We start from the raw sequence: 22,157 nt of genomic DNA on the forward strand, positions 1-22,157 counted from the left end.
AGTGAGCACAGGAGCTGCGCTCACTACATAGCAGAAGAGCTCCAGCTGCTATCAGCAGCTGGGGCCACACTGATGATGGCTATTAACCCTTTAGATGCTGTGATCAATGCCAATCATGGCATGTTTAGTGAAACCAGAGGCTTCTGGCTTGGACCTTTGGAACGTGTACCTGATAACCCTCCCACTAGAGTACACCTCCTCCCCTTACAATGATCTCTGCACAGTTCACAGGGCATATCTAGAAAACTTTCGCATAAAAGACAATAATGTCAATTCCAGTCTATTGTATCCAGAGAACTTGCTGTTAAAGGGTTATTCCGGCTTTATACATCTTATCCCCCATCCAAAGGTATGAAGACCGAATACCCCTTTAAGCATCTCTCTAAATGCTCTGCAAAATGTTCAGGGAATTTGGCTGCCCCCAAATAATATACATAAAATGTAAAATCTGAAATTAGAAACAGGTGCAGTATCTGTAGATTTGGGCAGTTTTGTTCTTGTTTTTTTTTTTTTTATATTGATTTATTTTTATTTTATTCTATTTTTAGTTTTATAGATTTATATATTTTTTTTGTCTGCATTAAGGCATAACTTGCTTAATCCCTTAACGACAATGGACGTAAATGTACGTCATGGTGCCGTGGCACTTAACACACCATGACGTACATTTACGCGCCGCCATGACCGCGAACACCTATCGCGTCATGCGCGGCAGGTCTCGGCTGCTGTCAGCAGCCAGGGACCTGCCGGTAATGGCAGATATCCGCGATCGCGCGGATGTCCGCTATTAACCCCTCAGATGCTGTGATCAAAACAGATCACGGCAGCTGCGGCAGTTCGGTACTTTGAATGCATTGCTGCCGCGGGGATCCGATCATCCAGCATGGCAGCCGGAGGTCCCCTCACCTGGCTCCGGCTTTCTCCTGGGGTCTTCTGCTCTGGTCTGAGATCGAGCAGACCAGAGCAGAAGACCCCCGATAATACTGATCAGTGCTATGTCCTGTGCATAGCACTGAACAGTATCAGCAATCAAATGATTGCTATAAATAGTCCCCTATGGGGACTATTAAAGTGTAAAAATAAAAGTAAAAACATTTTAAACAAAAAGTAAAAAAAATTTAAAAATCCCCTCCCCCAATAAAAAAAAGTCAAACGTCCGTCTTTCCCATTTTACCCCCAAAAAAGCGTTAAAAAAATTAATACACATATTTGATATTGCCGCGTGTGCAAAACTCTGAACTATTAAAATATATTGTTAATTATCCTGTACAGTGAACGGCGTAAACATAAAAAAAAAAAGTCCAAAATTGCAGCTTTTTGGTCACATTTTATTCCCCAAAAAATTAATAAAAAATGTATAAAAAGTTAAACATAAGCAAAAGTGATACTGATAAAAACTACAGATCATGGCACAAAAAATGAGCCCTCAAACCGCCCCATACACGGAAAAATGAGAAAGTTATAGGTGGTCAAAATAGGGCAATTTCAAACATATACATTTTGTAAAATTGGTTTGAGATTTTTTTTAAGCGTATTCACCACAGAATAAAGAAAACATGTAATTTTTACCGCAAAGTGTACAGAGTGAAAACAAAACCTTCCAAAATTTGCTAAATTGCGGTTTTCTTTTCAATTTTCCCACATAAATATTATTTGTTTGGTTGCCCCGTACATTTTTATGGTAAAATAAGTTATGTAATTACAAAGTACAATTGGTGATGCAAAAAACAAGCCCTCATATGGGTCTGTGGATGGAAATATAAAAGTTTTAGAAGGCGAGGTGCAAAAAACGAAAATGCAGAAATAAAATTGGTCTGGTCCTTAAGGCCAAAGTGGGCCTGGTCCTTAAGGGGTTAAAGTGTACCTGTCATATCACATAAAAATAAGGCTTTTATATGTTACTCACTAGGTCATGCTGATGCTTTTTTTTATGTGTCTGGTGTCTGTATTTGGCTCACAAATCCCTCTGTCCTGCTGCTTGCTCATTCTGACATCCACTGCTCAGGAAGGGCCATGTCCAAGGAAATCACTGAGCCTGCCCTCACTCACAATGCATTCACTTCCTCTCTGAGTATGCTGTGCTGGGTCTCACACAATCACTGCAGGCTGTTCTGTTACCCCTTCTCTCTGTTTGCATGCTGCACTCTGATAGACAGGACAGGAGTGAGCACAGAGGGGTGCTGGTCCCACCCTCACGTCCTGGACTTTATCCAGGTATATTAGAAAGGCTAATGTTTTGCCAACATGTACAATATATAAAAAGTTATTGATTCTGACAGCACTTATTTAAGGAAACATTTGTCATAATGTGCAGGTTTTTTTGTATACCTACAGGGTGACCCCAGTGTACCCCAGTCCAACTTTGGACAGTATGCATATATGGGTGGTGGGCTTGTGGGCTTTAAAATACCAGGATCATTTTAAGACCCAGTCCGGCCCTGCCATAACACATCTTTGTTGTGGTGCACTGGCATCCCAAGAACCTGTAAAAGGTATACCGTATATACTCGAGTATAAGCCGACCCGAGTATAAGCCGAGACCCCTAATTTCAACCCAAAATCCCAGGAAAAGTTATTGACTCGAGTATAAGCCTAGGGTGGGAAATACCTCATCCCCCCCTGTCATCATCCAGACCCGTCATTAACATCCTCATCATCCCCTTGTCATCATCCCACACATCCCCCCTTCATCATCCCCTTGTCATCATCCCACACATCCCCTTATCATCCCACACATCCCCCCTTCATCATCCCCTTGTCATCATCCCACACATCCCCTTATCATCCCACACATCCCCCCTTCATCATCCCCTTGTCATCATCCCACACATCCCCCCTTCATCATCCCCTTGTCATCATCCCACACATCCCCTTATCATCCCACACATCCCCCCTTCATCATCCCCTTGTCATCATCCCACACATCCCCTTATCATCCCACACATCCCCCCTTCATCATCCCCTTGTAATCATCCCACACCCCCCCCCCCTTCATCATCCCCACACCCCCCCCCCCTTCATCATCCTCTTCTCATCATTCGCCCTCAGTGGTCTTCAACCTGCGGACCTCCAGAGGTTTCAAAACTACAACTCCCAGCAAGCCCGGGCAGCCATCGGCTGTCCGGGCTTGCTGGGAGTTGTAGTTTTGAAACCTCCGGAGGTCCGCAGGTTGAAGACCACTGCGGCCTTCAACATGCGGACCTCCAGAGGTTTCAAAACTACAACTCCCAGCAAGCCCGGGCAGCCATCGGCTGTCCGGGCTTGCTGGGAGTTGTAGTTTTGAAACCTCCGGAGGTCCGCAGGTTGAAGACCACTGCGGCCTTCAATATCATCCAGCCCCCTCTCACCCCCTTTAGTTCTGAGTACTCACCTCCGCTCGGCGCTGGTCCGGTCCTGCAGGGCTGTCCGGTAAGGAGGTCGTCCGGTGAGGAGGTGGTCCGGGCTGCTATCTTCACCGGGGGCGCCTCTTCTCCGCGCTTCCGGCCCGGAATAGAGCCGTTGCCTTGACAACGACGCATCTGCGTCGTTGTCAAGGCAACGTGACTATTCTGAGGCCGGGCCCGAAGCGCTTAGAAGAGGCCTCCCCGGTGAAGATAGCAGCCCGGAACCACTATCCCACCGGACGACCTCCTCACCGGACAGTCCTGCAGGACCGGACCAGCGCCGAGCGGAGGTGAGTACTCAGAACTAAAGGGGGTGAGAGGGGGCTGGATGATGTTGAAGGCCGCAGTGGTCTTCAACCTGCGGACCTCCGGAGGTTTCAAAACTACAACTCCCAGCAAGCCCGGACAGCCGATGGCTGCCCTGGCTTGCTGGGAGTTGTAGTTTTGAAACCTCTGGAAGTCCGCAGGTTGAAGACCACTGCGGGTGGGGGAGTTCACTCGAGTATAAGCCGAGGGGGGTGTTTTCAGCACGAAAAATCGTGCTGAAAAACTCGGCTTATACTCGAGTATATACGGTAACCTAGTTTTACCTTTTTTTTTTTTTTTTTTTTTTTTTTAAATAACACCAAAATCTGAAAATATTGGATGTTATACTACCTTTCCCTAAACTAGTAATTTATCTAAAAATAGTTTGCTTCATTGGGCCTTATCCTTTAATGCCGTGTCACAATCTGTTGGTAAAAATTTACTAAAGAGAAGCTCTTTTATTGTACAAATGTAATGAATTACATTATGTAGGATACTTTGACCTATTGTTACAATGTCCTTTAGTACTGAATGATTTTATCGGGTCTTTATTCAAATCACACTCTGAAGACAGGACAGAATACTGATGTTAAATCTCTAAGCTGCTTTGTTGAAAGCAAATCAATAGTTATATTTGCATTATTATTAATCAATTGTCTTTTGGATTTTTTTTAACAGAATTTTTATGTATATCCAAAGTGCAAAGCATGTTCAACCTTAGAAGACAACAGAGTCGACTGTAAAGAAGTTGCCAATATTTATGTGTGTTTCAAGGACACCTTACTGCTGAGCCTGGTGTGTAACGCACAGTTCTGTCATACAGAAATCTAGCCAAGGCTGAAAGGGGTACTCCAGTGGGAAAACAGATTTGTAAATCTTAATCCTTCCAGTACTTATCAGCTGCTGTATGCTTCAGAGCAAGACCAAATCCCCATAGCAAACCTCTTCTGCTATGGATAGTTCCTGACATGGAACATGGACAGAGGTGTCAGCAGAGAGCACTGTGGTTAGACTGGAAAGAATGTTACAACTTCTTCTGTAGTATACAGTAGCTGATAAGTTCTGGAAGGATATATATATATATATATATATATATATATATATATATATATATTTTTTTTTTATATTGAAGTAGTTTACAAATCTTTTAAACTTTCTGGAGCCCAATTGATCAGGAAAAAAATTGTTTTCCACCAAAATACCCCTTTAATGATTACTATTACTCTTCAATGTTATACCCCCTTAGTCACTAGCCTATTGTGGGCCTCAAATGGGTTACAAAAAGATCAGCAAAGATCCAATTAAAAGTAGTAATCTAAATAAAAGTAGAGATTTTTTCTTTTTCATTTTTACTGGCAATATTTTTTTACTTATTTATTTATTTTAGAACACTCTACTAAGCTTTTTACACTATTTATGAATACCCCCAGCAGACTTTAATGTGTATGTAATACATTGTATTAGAATTGACTGGCATCTTATTAGGCCTTAAATGGGTTGTCCTGTTTAAAGAGTGACTGTCATGAACCAAAAGTTTTAATATGTTATTACTGTATTTACATTTTTTTTTCAAATTCATGCCCTGTCAAAAAAATAACTGCTTCTATTTATTCCATGTCCTTGAATTTTCCATCACCAGGGGTCTCTCTTCTAGTCCTGCCAGCACTCTGCGTACAGACTTTGGTCTTATGCCGGACTGGCATGAGTCCAAAGTCCGGAAGTGAGGGTAGGGCGGGACATCTGTTGTTCTGCATAGCTCCCACTCCTGACCTGTCAATTAGGCAGGTTCGAGTGAGTGCTGTGCCACCCTCCACGCATATGATCCGTGGACCCTGACTCCTGATACACCCCCCCCCCCCCCCCCGTGACGCTGCCGGCAACACTTGCTGATCTTCAATGCAGCGCATGCACGGCCTGCCTGCTTTTGCTGTGCACACTTTAGACATGCAGCGCATCATACAGAAGAGAGGGCGGGAGAGCCTCGGCAGGGCTTCACGTGATGTCACGTCTGCCGGGGAAAGCTCACTCCCTCTGCATGAAGCTAACAAGCAGTGACAAAAGGGAAGAGGTAGGATTTAAACCTGATTTCAGCTATAAAAAATGATTATTAGTCAGGGAATGTTATTATTAGTCGGGGAACAATATAGGGGTGTTAATTTTTTAAAATATTTCATGACAGGTACTCTTTTAGCAAAAAAAAAAAACCCTGTACTTACCTCCTTCGCTTGTTCGCAACCTCAGTTATTGTTTTGCCTATTGTCCTCCAAGCTGCACTGCCTGGTGCTGTTGTCAATATCACAATACCTCTTAGCTAATCACTGGTTGAGGTGGAACACTGCTGCGGCCTGTCATTGACTGAGCAGTAATGTGTCATGGCGACCCTAGCAACAGGAATTGAAGTTTACTGGAGACTGAGTGCCTCTAGACCAATCATTAGCCAGAGAGTTGTCCCGCCATAAGTGACAGATCGAGAACCCCAATGACAAACCCTCCCTGCTAGGGCAGTGTTGTCAAAATAAAATTTGGTTCGGTCCGAATTTATTTGCGGCAAATCACTATTAAAAACTGCTATTTCTGGCCTAAAGAGTGCCTCAATAGGGGTGTAGAACACTTTGCCTTGTCCTAACACGCATAGGGAGTGTGCTGGGTTAGTGAAATAATACTGTTACTCAGTATGACATGCAGATTACACACATCACTATTAGAATCATTGCCGTAGAGTGTCCGTATGTGTCAGACTTTTTATGTAATTTTTATTTAATTTAATTTGAATTTATTTTAATTTTTTGATTACTCATTCTAGTGAGCATCGAGCTGGCGGTCCGCCGCAAGGTGAGTTACCACCTGTTTTAGCCCCTGCCTCTAAGCGCACCCTTATACTCTGAGTGTCCACTTGAAAAGGGAAGGACTTCAGTACCAGCAACTTGGACAGGAGCACATTCAACTTCTGTGTCATTGGATAAGTGGGTGCATAAAGCTAGAAGTGGCTGCAGTGAAAAAGCTCATACTTGTATCTTAAAATCGAGCTGGCAGTCCTCCACCAGGCGAGATACCACATGTTCCAGCCCCTGCCTCACAGCGCCCCCTGAACATGAAAATGCGAATGTTTCATTAAATCAGTTATGGTTCATTGTTATCGCTACAAGCTGTTTCATTGGATTCTTGTGATAATTCCACAGGCAACATGACGTCAATGACCATAGGGCATAAGTCTTTAAAAAACCCAATCTAACAAGTAGTCACATGGCGGCAAAATGACAGAGACTAGAGGTGGCAGCAGCATGAGGAGACCATAATCTGGCAGAATGACACAACCTGGAGTTGGCGGCAGCATGAGGAGAACATAGGGCCTCACAATCCCTCAGATTAAAAGATGAATTTTAAAATTTTTATTGAAGATTTATGATAGCTAGTGATACCATAAAATTATTTAGGTAATGTCCCAGGCCCAGCAGCATCAGTAAACCATATAGTGGCTGAATGACACAGCCTGGAGCTCGTGGCAGCATGAGAAGACAATAGGGCTTCACAATCCCTAAGATTAAAAGATACATTTTCTAATTTAAATTGAAGATATATGGTAGCTAGTGCTACCTTAAAGAAATGTATGTAATGTCCCAGGCCCAGCAGTATGAGTAAACCATATAGTGGCTGAATGACACAGCCTGGAGTTGGCAGCAGCATGAGGAGACAATAGGGCTTCACAAACCCTAAGATTAAAAGATGAATTTTCAAACTTAAATTGAAGATTTATGGTAGCTAGTGCTACCGTAACATTTATAAGGTAATGTCCCAGGCCCAGCAGAATCAGTAAACCATATAGAGGCTGAACGGCACAGCCTGGAGGTGGCGGCAGCATGAGTAGAACATACAGTAGCTGAATGGCACAGCCTGGAGTTGTCGGAAGCATGAGTAGACCATATAGTGGCTGAATGGCACAGCCTGGAGTTGGCGGCAACATGAGGAGACCATATAGTGTCTGAATGGCACAGCTTGGAGTTGGCGGCAGAAGAGGAGACCATTTAGGGGCTGAATGGCACAGCCTGGAGTTGGCAGCAGATGAGGAGACCATATAGTGGCTGAATGGCACAGCCTGGAGTTAGCAGCAGCATGAGCAGAACATATAGTGGCTCAAAGGCAGTGCCTGGAGTTGGCAGAAGCATGAGGAGACCATAGAGTGGCTGAATGGCACAGTCTGGAGTTGGCGGCAGAAGAGGAGACCATGTAGTGGCAGAATGGCACAGCCTGGAGTTGGCGGAAGCATGAGGAGACCATATAGTGGCTGAATGGCACAGCCTGGAGTTGGTGGCAGAATGAGCAGAACATATAGTGATGAATGGTACAGCCTGGAGTTGGCAGCAGATGAGGAGACCATATAGTGGCTGAATGGCACGGCCTGGAGTTTAGGGAAGCATGAGTAGAACATATAGTGGCTGAATGGCACAGCCTAGAGTTGGCGGAAGCATGAGGAGAACATATAGTGGCTGAATGGCACAGCTTGGAGTTGGCGGCAGCATGAGCAGAACATATAGTGGCTGAATGGCACAGCCTGGAGTTGGAGGCAGCATGAGTAGAAAATATAGTGGCTGAATGGTACAGCCTGGAGTTGGCAGCAGATGAGGAGACCATATAGTGGCTGAATGGCACAGCCTGGAGTTCAGGGAAGCATGAGTAGAATATATAATGGCTGAATGGCACAGCCCGGAGTTGGCGGCAGCATGAGTAGAACATATAGTGGCTGAATGGCACAGCCTGGAGTTGGCAGAAGATGAGGAGACCATATAGTGGCTGAATGGAAAAGCCTGGAGTTGGCGGAAGCATGAGAAAACCACATAGTGGCTGAATGGCACAGCCTGGAGATGGCAGAAGATCAGGAGACCATATAGTGACTGAATAGCCCCGCCTGGAGTTGGCTGCAGCATAAGTAGAACATATAGTGGAGGTGGCAGCAGAAGCATCAGGTGTCCTGAAAGTGACCCGGTGACAGAGTGGTTCTGTGGGTGGCAATACCAGTACCCGGTGACGAAGGTGGGTAAAAAAAGGTCTGATGCATGAGGTCTGAGGAATGTTTGTAACTGGGGAGCAGCACCTTAAATCTGTTTGGCACTATGCATATTTGTGAAGTCTTGGTGTGGTACCATGGTCAATCTACTCTGAGGTATCTGGCATTGGTGGGTGGAAATCCTGGCTGATCCATGCCAGATTCATCTTCACAAAGGTCAGTCTCACCATATTTTTCGTGCACAGATGAGTTCTCCTTGGGGTTACTATGGTCCCTGCCGCACTAAACACCCGCTATGATGGCACACCCGCTCTGAGGGCCTGAGCAAAGGGCAGGTGTATGGAGGGTGGAATTACAACGTGGGGCAATCTCACTAATCAGACTATGTTGGGGGATACCGGAGGGTGTGCTTTGCGGTGTATGAGTGGCTGAAGTGCATGCGAAGTTTCGTTCCCATTTTTAGGATGTCTTGCAAATGGAGGTAACACTTTAGGAACCGCTTGACAACCAGATTGAACATGTGTGCCACGCAGGGAGCATGGCTCAGCCTTCCTTGTCGCAGCGCAGACAAAATGTTCTTCCCGCTGTCAGTCACCATGGTTCCCATTTCCTGTTTTCGTGGAGTAGGCCATGCTCTGATTTCTTTATGAAGGACTTTTAGCAGTTCCTCCCCTGTGTGACTCCCCTGTTTGTTCACAAAGACTTTTAGCAGTTCCTCCCGTGTTCCTACCCTGTGTGTTCGCAAAGGCAAACCATGTGAAAGACAGTGTGACACTGCCGTGTCCTGCACACATGGTATGCTGAATGGCCACTGAGACTTGTCTATGCAGTGGAGGATGAGGAGGCAGAGTCACACACTGTCACAGGACCAACGGCACCTGAGAGCAGGGAGGAGGAAGCGGCGTGACCTGTCAAAGTTGGTGTGGTGGCTGTGCAGGAACCACATTCACCCAGTGGGCCGAAAAGGACATGTATTGTCCCTGACCATAGTTACAGCTCCAGACGTCGGCGCTGCTGTGCACTTTGGTACATACCGACAGGCTCAAGAACTGGCCCACCTTCTCTTCCACAAAATTGTGCAGGGCTGGTACTGCCTTCTTTGCAAAGAAATGATGGCTTGGGACTCTCCACCTTGGCTTAGCACAAGCCATCAGTTCTCTGAAAAGTGGAGAGTCCACCACTGCAAAAGGGAGGGACAGCAGCACCAGCAACTTGGACTGGAGCACATTCAGCTTCTGTGCCGTTGGATGAGTGGGTGCATACTGTTGTCTCTTGGACATGGCTTCGCCGATGGATTGCTGGTGGAATGACTGACTAAAAGTAGGAGGAGCAAGAGCAGCTGGTGCGACAGAAGATTAGTATGACACACAGCTCCCTTCGGCTGAGGTGGTGGAGCCTTGGCTGGCTGAAAGAGGGAGCGGCGTGGCACTGGGTGATGCAGCAGGCTGAACCACTACATTTAAGCTATGGTTATAGAAACATAGAATATGTCGGCAGAAAAGAACCATTTGGCCCATCTAGTCTGCCCAATAATCTGAATCCTATCAATAATCCCTGGCCCTATCTTATATGGAGGTTCTCCCAGGCCGCTTTATGGTGGCTCAGCATATGTTGACGCAGGGTCGTGGTGCCAACATTGGGATCCTGGCCACGCTTTACCTTCTGCCAACACATCTTGCATGTGGATATGTTAACCTCCTCCGAATGCTTGATGAAAAGCTGCCACACCACTGAGTAGCTGATTTTCCCACCAACAGTCTGCACTAATTGACTGCTACTGCTGCCATCTCCAGGAAACCATGTTCCACTACCTCCTGGGAAGGTAGGCTGCCACCATGCTGACTGCCAACCATGCAACCACTTTGCTAGCTCAGCTGCTGCCTCACGGGCAACCTGCAACCCTCTTCTCCTGATGATGATGAAGCCCCTTCTGCACCCGGCTCCCAATTCTGATCGGCTCCATCATCATCAACAAGTGTCTGCACGCCACAGATGTCCTCCTCAGGTTCCTCAACAATGTCTGCTTCAGGACCCTGAACGCTGGCAACACTACCTCCCACGTCACTCTCCTCCTCACTACTTGCCCGCCTAGCAGAGGAAGCGGCGGATGTCTCCTCCACTTCTTGGCTGGGCAGTAGCTGCTGACTGTCCTCTATTAGATCGTCCTCACTGAATAGGGGAGCTAAACCCACAGCATAAGATACTTCTTTAGGAGAGGGAACAGCATAGGACAGAGGCAATGGGAGGACAGGGACTGAGGGTTGTGTCTGAGGAACCCACCGACTGTTGACTGGGGTGTCAGATGTCACCTGTGATGAAGTGGATGATCGTGTTAACCAATCGATGATGGCAGATGGGTTGCTGGTTGAGACACGACCGCTAGCTGATATCGGAAGATCAGGCCTCTCGCTCCGACTCCTGCTGCCACTCGCCCCTAGTCTGCTGCGACCTCTGCATGTGCCTGATGAATTTAGGCCTCTTACTTTCCTCTGTGCACGTCCTGGCACTTCTTTGCCTAAAATACTTAGTGCGTATATGAGGGGAGTACAATACGCTTCACTTTGCTTAAAACAGTATTTGTCTAGAACAGCAACAGGTGTGTACTTTTGGCTCTGCTTTCACAGTATCTAGGCCCTTGACAGATTGACAGGTACAAAATAGTACACTACTTAGATGTAGGTATGTAATATGCACTTATGAGGGCAGAAAAATGCACTACAGTACGCTTAAAAAGTATTTGAGTAAAACACCAGCCAGTGATTACTTTTGCTTGACCTTTCACAGTATCTAGGCTCTCGACCGATTAACAGGTACAAAATAGTACACTACTTAGATGTAGGTATGTAATATGCACTTATGAGGGCAGAAAAATGTGCTACAGTACACTTAAAAAGTATTGGAGTAAAACACCAGCAGTACACAACAGTGCTGCAGCACACAATCGCTGTGTACTGAACTCAAAATTGCACTCTCTCAAACACTATGAGGAATTGACTGCTTGGTATTACACCGTCTACTGACTAGTATAACCAGCAGACCATTTGTTGTGGAAAAAAGACACAGAGTTGGGCTAAAAACGTATTCCTCCCTCCTCTCTTGAGGTTTCTCCATCTGAGCCAGCTTGTTCAAATGTATGAGGCAACACACAGCTCTCTGCCCTTCTCTGTAATACAATGCTATAGAAAGTGACTGGGAGGTTAATAGCTGCAGTAAAAATTATTTTCTGTGAAAAATGCACTGCTCTCTGTCCACCAGAACGCTGACGTGACTAGGAGGGGAAATGTTCTGGAAAAAGCTTTTCTGTGTAACACACAAAGTGCTATCCGTCCTATCTCTCTGTAGTGAAAGGATGAAGTGACTAGCCGGAATAGGGCTGCTGATTATAACACATGTATATTTACTTTCTGTTGTATGTTCAGACTGAGGTATTTTAGGTAACTGACGTACTGGCTTTCCCCTTAAGATATGTAGAATCTTTCTTCCTGCGTTGTTGATGGATGGTTCGTGCTTAGGTTATGAATTTTGTAAGCTATTCTTCAAAGCTTCTGGTCACATCAGCTGTGCAGACAATTCAACTGACTCAGAAAATGTCATGTGGAACGTACATTCTGTAATTGATGTGCATTGGGATCCAGTCATCTATCCTTTTCCCACTTAAGTAGGGAATATTAACTCTTCCAGAAGGAACCTTCCCATTCACTTTACTTGTGATAAATCTTTGTTGCGCAGTATCTTTGGAGGTAGCCTTACATTCAATGAATGCCAGGAATACAAAATGTGTTATCTGCTGCTGTCACCAACTTCAGCGGTCACGGTGCAGAAACTTGCTTCTGGCTATTACGTTCAGTTGTCACCAAAAAGACACTACGAGTGTGTGAATAACTGTTCTGTATGTAGATGAATCAACAAATTCAACCATTCATTAAAAGATTATTCAATTTGATGATAAACAAATAGAAATGTAGCAGAGCTGAGTTTGACATTGATATCTTAAAGGGGTTCTCCACCATACAGTGATTTTAGTACATACCTGGTAAGACAGTAATGGACATGCTTAGGAACGATCTGCGCTTGTCTTAGGCTAAATGGCTGTGTTGTGAGATTACCATAACACTGTGGCTAGCTTTTTGTGAACTGGTATATCCTGTTTGAGTTTTCTTCTTTTGCCTACAAATCCCATAATTCCATTTTCCTCTCTCCCACACATCAGCCACCCCACCCATTGAAACATAAATGAGCTGCATCCATTCAAAGACCTGTGGTTTTCAATCAGGGTGCCTACAGCTGTTTCATTAGTTGCAGATTGATCGCTCTCCCACCAAGCGATCCCTCCACCCATTGAAGCAGACAGGCTTCCCTGTCATCAGCTGACTAATGAGTCAGGTCTCTGCCACATTGCAACCTGGGAAAAATCTGAGACAACAGTCATTTTGTATGTTGATAAAAATAAATATTGGGGTGAAAATCACCTAAGAATTGTGAGAAATATAGTACAGACACTATATAGTGAACTACACTAACTTTATATCCCCTGAAGCATGGTCAAATAAAAAAAATTCCTGGAAAACAGCTTTAAGGGTATGGTCACATGTACATAATCAGCTTATTTGAACTTCAATGGGTCAAAAGCAAATCTGCAAATCCTCCACTACTAAAAAAAAAAGAATAAGCTTTATTCAAAGGAGTACTCTGGTGCCAGAAAGTTAAACAGATTTGTAAATTACTTCTATTTAAAAATCTTAACCCTTCCAGTACTTATCAGCTGTTGTATACACAGAGGAAGTTGTGTAGTTCCAGTCTGACCACAGTGCTCTTTCTTTCCAGTCTGACACCTCTGTCCGTGTCAGGAACTGTAGGTATCAGGAGAGGTTTGCTATAGGGATTCTGGACAGTTCCTGACATGGACAGAGGGGGCAGCACAGAGCACTGCTGTCAGACTGGAATGATCAACACAACTTTCTCTGTAGTATACAGCAGCTGAAAAGAACTGGAAGGATTATGATTTCTTAAAAGAAGTAATTACCGTATTTTTCGTCATATAAGACGCTCCGGCATATAAGACGCACCCAATTGTAAAGGATGAAAATCTGGAAAGAAAAGATTCTGAACCTTCAACCTGCGGACCTCTAGATGTTGCAGAACTACAACTCCCAGCATGCCTGGACAGCCGTTAGCTCTCCGGGCAAGCCAGGAGTTGTAGTTTGCAACATCTGGGGTCCGCAGGTTGAAGACCACTGGTATAGGAGGTAATACTCACGTGTCCTCGCCGCTGCGGACCAGCCACCGCTGCCCTGGATGTCTCCCTCCATCGCTGTTGCCGCATCCCCGGGGTGTCCCCGTCGCTCCGGAACGTCTCTGCTGCCCGGTATCTTCGCTCTCCGTTGCCGCCATCACGTAGCTACGCACATCGCTCGTATTGGATGACGGGACGGCGTGCGCGACGACGTGATGACAACGAAGGAGAGCGCCGGCCATGCAGGGGATCCCGGTAGGGAGCAGACACTGAGGAGGCAGGTAAGGTCCCTCCCGGTGTCTTGTAAGCTGTTCGGGACACCGCAATTTCACCGCGGCGGTCCCGAACAGCCCAACTGAGCAGCCGGGTTAGTGTCACTTTCGCTTCAGACGCGGCGGTCTGCTATGATCGCTGCGTCTGAAGGGTTAATACAGGGCATCACCACGATCGGTGATGTCCTGTATTAGCCGCAGGGACCGCCACGATAGGACAGGTTTTAATGTGTATTTGCAGTATAAGACGCACCAACTTTTCCCCCCAGTTTTGGGAAAGAAAAAGTGCGTCTTGTACTGTGAAAAATACGGTAACATACCTGTTCTGTGTTCCCCTTAATAGTAGACAATTCAGTAAATACCACATACAAACACGAAATAGTAGTAGACTGCATAAGCATAGAGGTATTCCCAATATTTTCTGGCATGTCCATAGCCCACATGCTACGAAAAAGTTCAATTACAAATAATGCAGAATTAATTTTTGAAACACCTCAGATTGTCTCATGCACAAAAGATACAATGTAACATTTTCAAGGATGATTTCATAAATGTGAAATGTTTTTCATTGAGCCTCTATTTGCATTCTGGGATATCTTAGTGGTATACAAATCACCCCATAATAAATATACATTTTTACAGGCGACAACAACGGATGGCCAAATATGTTTGATGAAGTACATTGGAAACCAAATGAGGAGATGGATCCCCAGGAATGCTGTAAGTAACCAAAAATGTAACTTTTTTTTACAAACTTCTTTTCCTATTAGAAGAATTATTACACCATTTAGATATAAAAAACAGTATAAGAAAAATCCCCAATTTGCCATTACTCAAGCAAGCAGTCACATAGATATTTCCTCATAGGCCTGAAATGTGTCATGACAAATAACTTATTCGCTGTACAGAATGTCCCTTCTTAGTGTAAAAGTTTCAGATTATGTCAGAACTATTCCAATTCTTAAACCTTTTCCCGAGAAATTGCTTTAACCCGTAATTAAGTTGCGAAAGTTATTGTAGAAGCACTAGGGCATTATACAACTTATTATCAATAAGCAGAATAAGTAGTTAAAAATGCATGAAATGCCATAGAAAAAACTGTCGGGGGAATTCATTAGGGGGGAGATTTATCAAAACCTGTGCAGAGGAAAACTTGCTCCAAGTGGGTGGGGCATATCACAGAGGGGTGTGGCCTCATGAGGACAGGGTGTGGCTGCCCTGTGCAATGAACTTACTATAACTATGCCTGCTAGGTTTAAATTGTTGTAGAAATCTATGTATGTATGTCATCTATGAAAACATCAAGATTTGACAGTAGTTGCATATTACTGTTTTTATCCCAAAACTACCGTGTGCTTTGTAATACTTTATAGCCTATTGATTTTACTTCTGTTTACTACTATTTTAAATGGTCAGCGCACTGCTAACAATTTTCCATAAAATGAAAGAACTAGAAAATGTAAGAAATGTCCCTATTTCTCAACTTTTAAGCCACTACTCTTTCTACCCCCACCTTCTGCACTGATCATTCACTCTCAATTGACTGCAATATTCCTACTGATAGACAAGACAGACTATCTATCAACTTACTGAGGGATCAGATTACATGCTGTGCTTAGAAGTTTATGGTTTATTCCTCACATACAAACATGAAAGATTATTCTGTAAATCACCTCAATGTGCGAGTACATGTTTTAACATTTTACATGGAGCGCAGTTAATAATATAAGGTCAGACATGACTATGTAGCACCAACCCAAGAAGGTGACACTGAGACATATGAAGCAGGAGCATGTCTAGTTTACTTTAATCTTAAAGGGGTACTTCGGTGGAAAAAAAAGTTGTTGTTTTTTAAATCAACTGTTGCCAGAAAATTAAACAGATTTGTAAATTACTTCTATAAAAAAAATCTTAATGCTTCCAGTACTTATCAGCTGCTGTATGCTACAGAGGAAGTTCTTTTCTTTTTGAATTTCCTTTCTGTCTGTCCACTGTGCTCTCTGCTGACACCTCTGTCCATGTCAGGAACTGTCCAGAGCAAGAAAAAATCCCCATAGCAAACCTATACTGCTCTGGACAGAGGTGTATAGACAGAGGTGTCAGCAGAGAGCACTGTGGTCAGACAGAAAGGAAATTCCTGTGGAGCATACAGCAGATACAGCTGATAAGTACTGGAAGGATTAAGATTTTTTTAATAGTTTACAAATCTGTATAACTTTCTCGGACCAGTAGATTTAGAAAATATTGTTAGATCAGTGGTATCCAAACTGTGGTCCTCCAAAACTAAAACCCCCAGAAGAACATTGTATTTGGCATAAACTATGCCAAAAAATGTAGCCAATCATTGTGTGTAGTAAAAATACCTTTAAAAAATCAAACCACACCTAAAATAGCCTAAAACTCTTAGGACAGGTTTTCTTAGGACTTGATTTCAATGGGATTTTGCTGCACTGTTCACACGGCAGAATTTCTGCACCAGATGTTTCTGCATCAGAAATTCTAATTCCAGAGACTCATCCATTATTTCTGCGGAGTCCGCAAGGAAATGCATTGCCGTCTATGAGATGGCACATTTCCGAGCGGTCCTAGTGCCCGTCGGTTAGTCCAAAGTGCAGAATCCTGTTTTCCTTCCGTGTGAACATAACCTTAGGCCTAGTTACACTAAAGCGAGAACATGGAACAAATTTAAGGGCAAATCTACATCTGCTCGGTGAAGGTATAAATTACATTTTCCAAGTTTAAGACAGTCTAAAATTTGCCAAATTTATTAAGCTAACTCCAGTCTTAATCAATAAGGTATGCTGTTTTGTTTTGGTTTTTGCTTGCTTAACTCTTGGTGGTTCTGATGTGGATGTTTGTGGACTGCTAGAAGTACCAAAAGTTCTACTGATACAGTTTAGTGTTTCCATCCAAACCCTCCAAAATCACTTGTATACCCCTTTTTTTAACCTTTATTTTTTTTTTTTTTTTTTTTTTACATAGATAAGAGTCAACAGAAGGACATGGTTTGTCTATTCCTTTAAAGGGGTACTCAGGTGGAAAACATTTCTGGTGCCAGAAAGTTAAACAGATTTGTAAATTGCTTTTATTTAAAAATCTTAATCCTTCCAGTACTTATCAGCTGCTACATGCTACAGAGGAAGTTTTTTCTTTTTTTAATTTTGTTTCTGTCTGACCACAGTGCTCTGTGCTGACACCTCTGTCCATGTCAGGAACTGTTCAGAGCAGGAGAGGTTTGCCATGGGGATTTGCTCCTTCTCTGGACAGTTCCTGACACGGACAGAGGTGTCAGCAGAGAGCACTGAAATTCAGCAACTGATAAGTGCTGGAAGGATTACGATTTTTAAATAGAAGTAATTTACAAATCTGTTTAACTTTGTGGCACCAGTTGATAAAAAAAAAATTGTTTTTCTCCAGAGTACCCCATTAGTTAATTATTAATCTCCTTGTTTGAGGACGTTATTGGTTTATCTATTGTTCACCACAAATCTTTTTCTTTATCAACTTCCAAAACCACCAGTACTGTAGCTGAAACCTCAATATCTCAATGTCATTTCGACCTGAGTTTGTGATGGTGACCACAAAAAGATTCAGCAGGACTTATTCCCGTTGTAGTATATAGTTTTGTATGATAAGTCAAAGGAAAATGAAACAGTTCTTTGTTTCCCAGTCTCTCCACTCCAAATGCTCAATTTATCTAGCCTGCTGACATCATCCTTTCCCTGTTGCAGCCAACAGGGGGCTATACAACAAGGTACAATGGAATATGACTTTTCATAGCCCTGAAATTGTTTTTGAATAAACCATGATTACTTAAAAATCAGCTTAGGAACACGATGAAAGGCAAAGATACTGTATCCTCCTTGGCTTACTGATGTGTTATTACCCTGCAATTACATGAAGTGTCCATTAAATGGCGGAATTTGCAAGCAAATGAGCCTTGTGAATTGAGCTGGGGAAGGAGGAGTCAAGATCTAGGCTAAGTTCACCTATGCCGGACCCTGGACATATGTGAACCCAGTCTAACCAGGGTAAATGACCACAGAGATATGGGTGGACAACCCCAAAACCTTGTTAGGCTGGGTTCACACCACGTTTTAGGCAATACGGGACCGCATATGGCTGGGGGGAGCTAAAACTGGATGCTCGCCCATGCGGCCCGTATGTAATGTATTTCAATGAGCCGACTGGAGTAAAACGCTGATGCAGTTTTCCCACCGGCAGGGATACGGGAGCACCCGGTTTAAGCTCCCCCCAGCCGTATGTGGTCCCGTATTGCCTAAAACGTGGTGTGAACCCAGCCTTACAATAAATTTACAGATGATGAAGCTGCTGTAGTAAGAATGACCACCTCTGGCCACCATTAAAAATAATTCACAACTACTGAAAGGTAGTGACCAGATAGGATACCACACATGATCAATCTGGGGGTCCATTAAACAGTAAGGTTGATGGGTTCTGGTCTTTGTTTGCTGCCCGACAGCTAACAGGCTCAGTACAGTGACAAATAGAGATGAGCGAATTTTTGAAAAATTCGATTCGGCCAATTCGCCAAACTTTCTGAAAAAAAATTGGTTCGATCCAAATTAATTTGCGGTGAATCATTATTAAAAACGGCTATTTCCTAGCTACAGAGAGCCTCAATAGGGGTTTTCAGGTAAAAAGAAAGAATTCTGCAGTGGCTCTGCCTTCGTAGATTCACATGCAAAGTCAAGTCCTAGTTAAAAGTAACAATGTGTTTTTATTCATACAATTGAGAAAGAAGGAGTTTACCCTCGAAGCACGTCTTGCTTTTCCCTGAGAAAGTTTCATGTGTTAATAAAAAGACATTGTTGCTTTTAACTCAGACTCGACTTTGCATGTGAATCTACCAAGGCAACGCCACCGCAGAATTCTTTCTTTTTACCTAAACTCGTGTGGCTTACTACTGACCCTCAAGAGGAGACCGGTCATCCCTGCAGGCTGCAGCCCGTGATTCCACATCGCTACCCCGGATTTAAAGGGGTGATAAGCATGACACCAAGGTTCACATAAAGTGAGCATAGTTCCAATTCAAGGGCTCTCGGGACATTTAGCCCACAGAATTATGCGAGGTGCTGTCCTCCATTTTTTCTGCCTTTATCCTTTTCAATAGGGGTGTAGAACACTTTGCCTTGCCGTTACATGCATATGGAGTGTGCTGGGGCAGTGAAATAATACTGTTATTCAGTATGACATTCAGATTACAGGCGTCGCTTTTAGAATCACTGCCGCAGAGCGTCTGGATGTGGCAGCAGGGTCGGGAGACCATGTGGCGTCACAATTGAAGAGATTACCTTATATCATCTATGACTAAGGCCCGTTACGGAGGAAACGCGTCAGAGACGACCTCATCACATGGACTTGCACCTTGTTGATTTTCTATGGATTTTAATAAGAAGAAATAAATGAACGTTTTACCAGTGCTGTGAATTTCTAATTTCCATAGATTATCGTATATACTCGAGTTTAAGCCGAGGTTTTCAGCACCATTTTTCGTGCTGAAAACGCCCCCCTCGGCTTATACTCAAGTGAACTCTCCACCTGTCAATCCCTTCATCAGTGGTCTTCAACCTGCGGACCTCCAGATGTTGCAAAACTACAACTCCCAGCAAGCCCGGGCATGCTGGGAGTTGTAGTTTTGAAACCTCTGGAGGTCCGCAGGTTGAAGACCACTGCGGCCTTTGTCATCATCCAGCCCCCCCCCCCCTTTTGTTTTGTACTCACCTCCCCTCGGCGGGAAGTTAGGGTGAGCTGGTCCAGGCTCTCTATGCTGCAGGGAGGATTAGTCATTGCGGGCTGTCCATCTTCTACGCGCTTCGGTACCGGCCCCGGAGTAGTGATGTTGCCTTGATGGGACATTCATGCGCAACGTCCCTGTGCGTTATCATCAAGGCAACATCACTAGTCTGGGCTCGAAGCGCGGAGAAGAGGCCCCCCCGGTGAAAATGGACAGCCCGCTATGACTAACCATCCCCCCGGTCCCTGCAGCATAGATGGCCCGGACCAGCTCACCCTAACTTCCCGCCGAGGGGAGGTGAGTACAAAACAAAGGGGGGGGGGGGCTGGATGATGACGAAGGCCGCAGTGGTCTTCAACCTGCAGACCGCCAGAGGTTTCAAAGCTACAACTCCCAGCATGCCTGGACAGCCGATGGCTGTCCGGGCATGCTGGGAGTTGTAGTTTTTCAAACATCTGGAGGTCCGCAGGTTGAAGACCACTGATGAAGGGATTGACAGGTGGTGATGATGAAGGGGGGGGGATGATGATGAAGGCCGCAGTGGTCTTCAACCTGCGGACCGCCAGAGGTTTCAAAGCTACAACTCCCAGCATGCCCTGACAGCCGATGGCTGTCCGAGCATGCTGGGAGTTGTAGCTTTGCAACATCTGGAGGTCCGTAGGTTGAAGACCACTGATGGAGGGATTTGCGGGCGGTGATGATGAAGGGGGGGATGATGATGGGGGTCTGGATGATTACATGGGGGGATGATATATTACCCACCCTAGGCTTATAGTCGAGTAAATAACTTTTCCTGGGTTTTTGGGGTAAAATTAGGGGCCTCGGCTTATATTTGGGTCGGCTTATACTCGAGTATATACGGTAAATAGATTTTTTTAATTTTTTATCAATTTAATGTAATTTTTTATTTTATTTTTCAATTTTTTTAACCGTTTTTTGAGGACCCATTCTGGTGAGCATCGTGCTGGCGGTTCGCTGCGATGCGAGCTACCACCTGTTCCAGCCCCTGCCTCTCAGCACCCCCCGAATGTGTGTAACTGTGTCATTTTTATCGCTCCAACCTGTTTCATTGGATTCTTGTGGTAATTCCAGAGGTAATATATGACGACGACCATAGGTCTTCACAATTGAAGAGATTATAGATATTTTTCAATTTAAATTGAAGATTTTGAATAGATTCACAATGTTAGGAATCATGGCAGGTGATGGATCCTCCGGGCCTGTGTGGATGGAGACTTGAGCCGTGCCAGGGAATGGAGTCTAAGATGCCACTGGCTTTCACCAGAGCCTGTTGCAAAGCTGGATGGTCTTGCTGCGACAGGTGGCACCGAGGTCGCTACCCCTGGCACGATGAGTCCAAACAGGTAGGTGGGGGGGTGGCATGCCACGGAAGAAGACTTGGAAGGATGTGGCGGGATGGCGGAAGGTAAGGGCAGGAACACAGGTACACGATAGAACGGAAGCTAGGAACAGATGCTCAGTAAAAGGGACACAGGACTTCACAATGGCATAGACTACCAAAGATCCAGCCGGGAAAGCAGGGAGGAGCAGAGATTTATGGAGCAGGGGACAGGTGCAAGCACTTTAATTAATTGGGTACTGGCCCTTTAAGAGAAAGAGCTCCGGCGTGCTTGCACACCCTAGGAGGCTAAGGCATGCGTGCCGGAGCTGCAGGGACACCAGGGAGCTGACACAGAGGACAGTGATGGAGGAGCTGAGACTCGCATGCGGGTGCGTCCCGCAATTCGAATCTCAGCCCCGCTGACAGTGGGGACACAGGCAAGGAGCATTCACAGCCGCCGTGTCCGGCCGGAGCGCAGATGTTACACACAAGTTTAATGTGCCAGCAGCAAGAGGAGATCACATGGCGGCACAATAACAGAGCCTGGTAATTTCACCTTAATTAGGTGTTAAAAGCAGGTGTGTAGGTATTGCTGGCCTTTAACAGTAACTGGCCCTTATGAGTTTAACAGAAAAAAAAACATACACTGGCTGAGTCTACGTATAGGTTACACCTATGTGAGGACAAAACGCTTTAGTACGGTTACACCTCTATTAGGCATTAAAAGCAGGTGCTTTTAGTGCTCACACTAACTAGCCCCTATTAGCTTTAGAGTAGCACGCCCCAGTACAGCACCAGAAAAAAAAAGTGTACTTTCTCTCTCTCTCCTGTCCCTTCCTATCTGCAGTGATTTGGACTTGA

At 44.7% G+C, this 22,157-nt stretch overlaps 1 protein-coding gene across 5 annotated transcripts in view; it reads left to right on the forward strand.

Annotated features, from left to right (window-relative positions):
* The window catches only part of RXFP2 (relaxin family peptide receptor 2), a 430,781-nt gene that overhangs the window by 244,419 nt on the left and 164,205 nt on the right, over positions 1-22,157 (forward strand). For 3 of the 5 annotated variants that reach the window (XM_056561880.1, XM_056561884.1, XM_056561881.1), the window contains one exon: positions 14,839-14,916. In XM_056561880.1, coding sequence (XP_056417855.1) covers positions 14,839-14,916 — 78 coding nt within the window. Of the gene's footprint in view, positions 1-4,367; positions 4,485-14,838; positions 14,917-22,157 lie in introns of those variants that run through there. The other 2 variants (XM_056561883.1, XM_056561885.1) reach the window with 2 other exon arrangements.

Source organism: Hyla sarda, chromosome 2 (assembly GCF_029499605.1).
Source record: "Hyla sarda isolate aHylSar1 chromosome 2, aHylSar1.hap1, whole genome shotgun sequence".
NCBI classification, from domain to species: Eukaryota; Metazoa; Chordata; class Amphibia; order Anura; family Hylidae; genus Hyla; species Hyla sarda.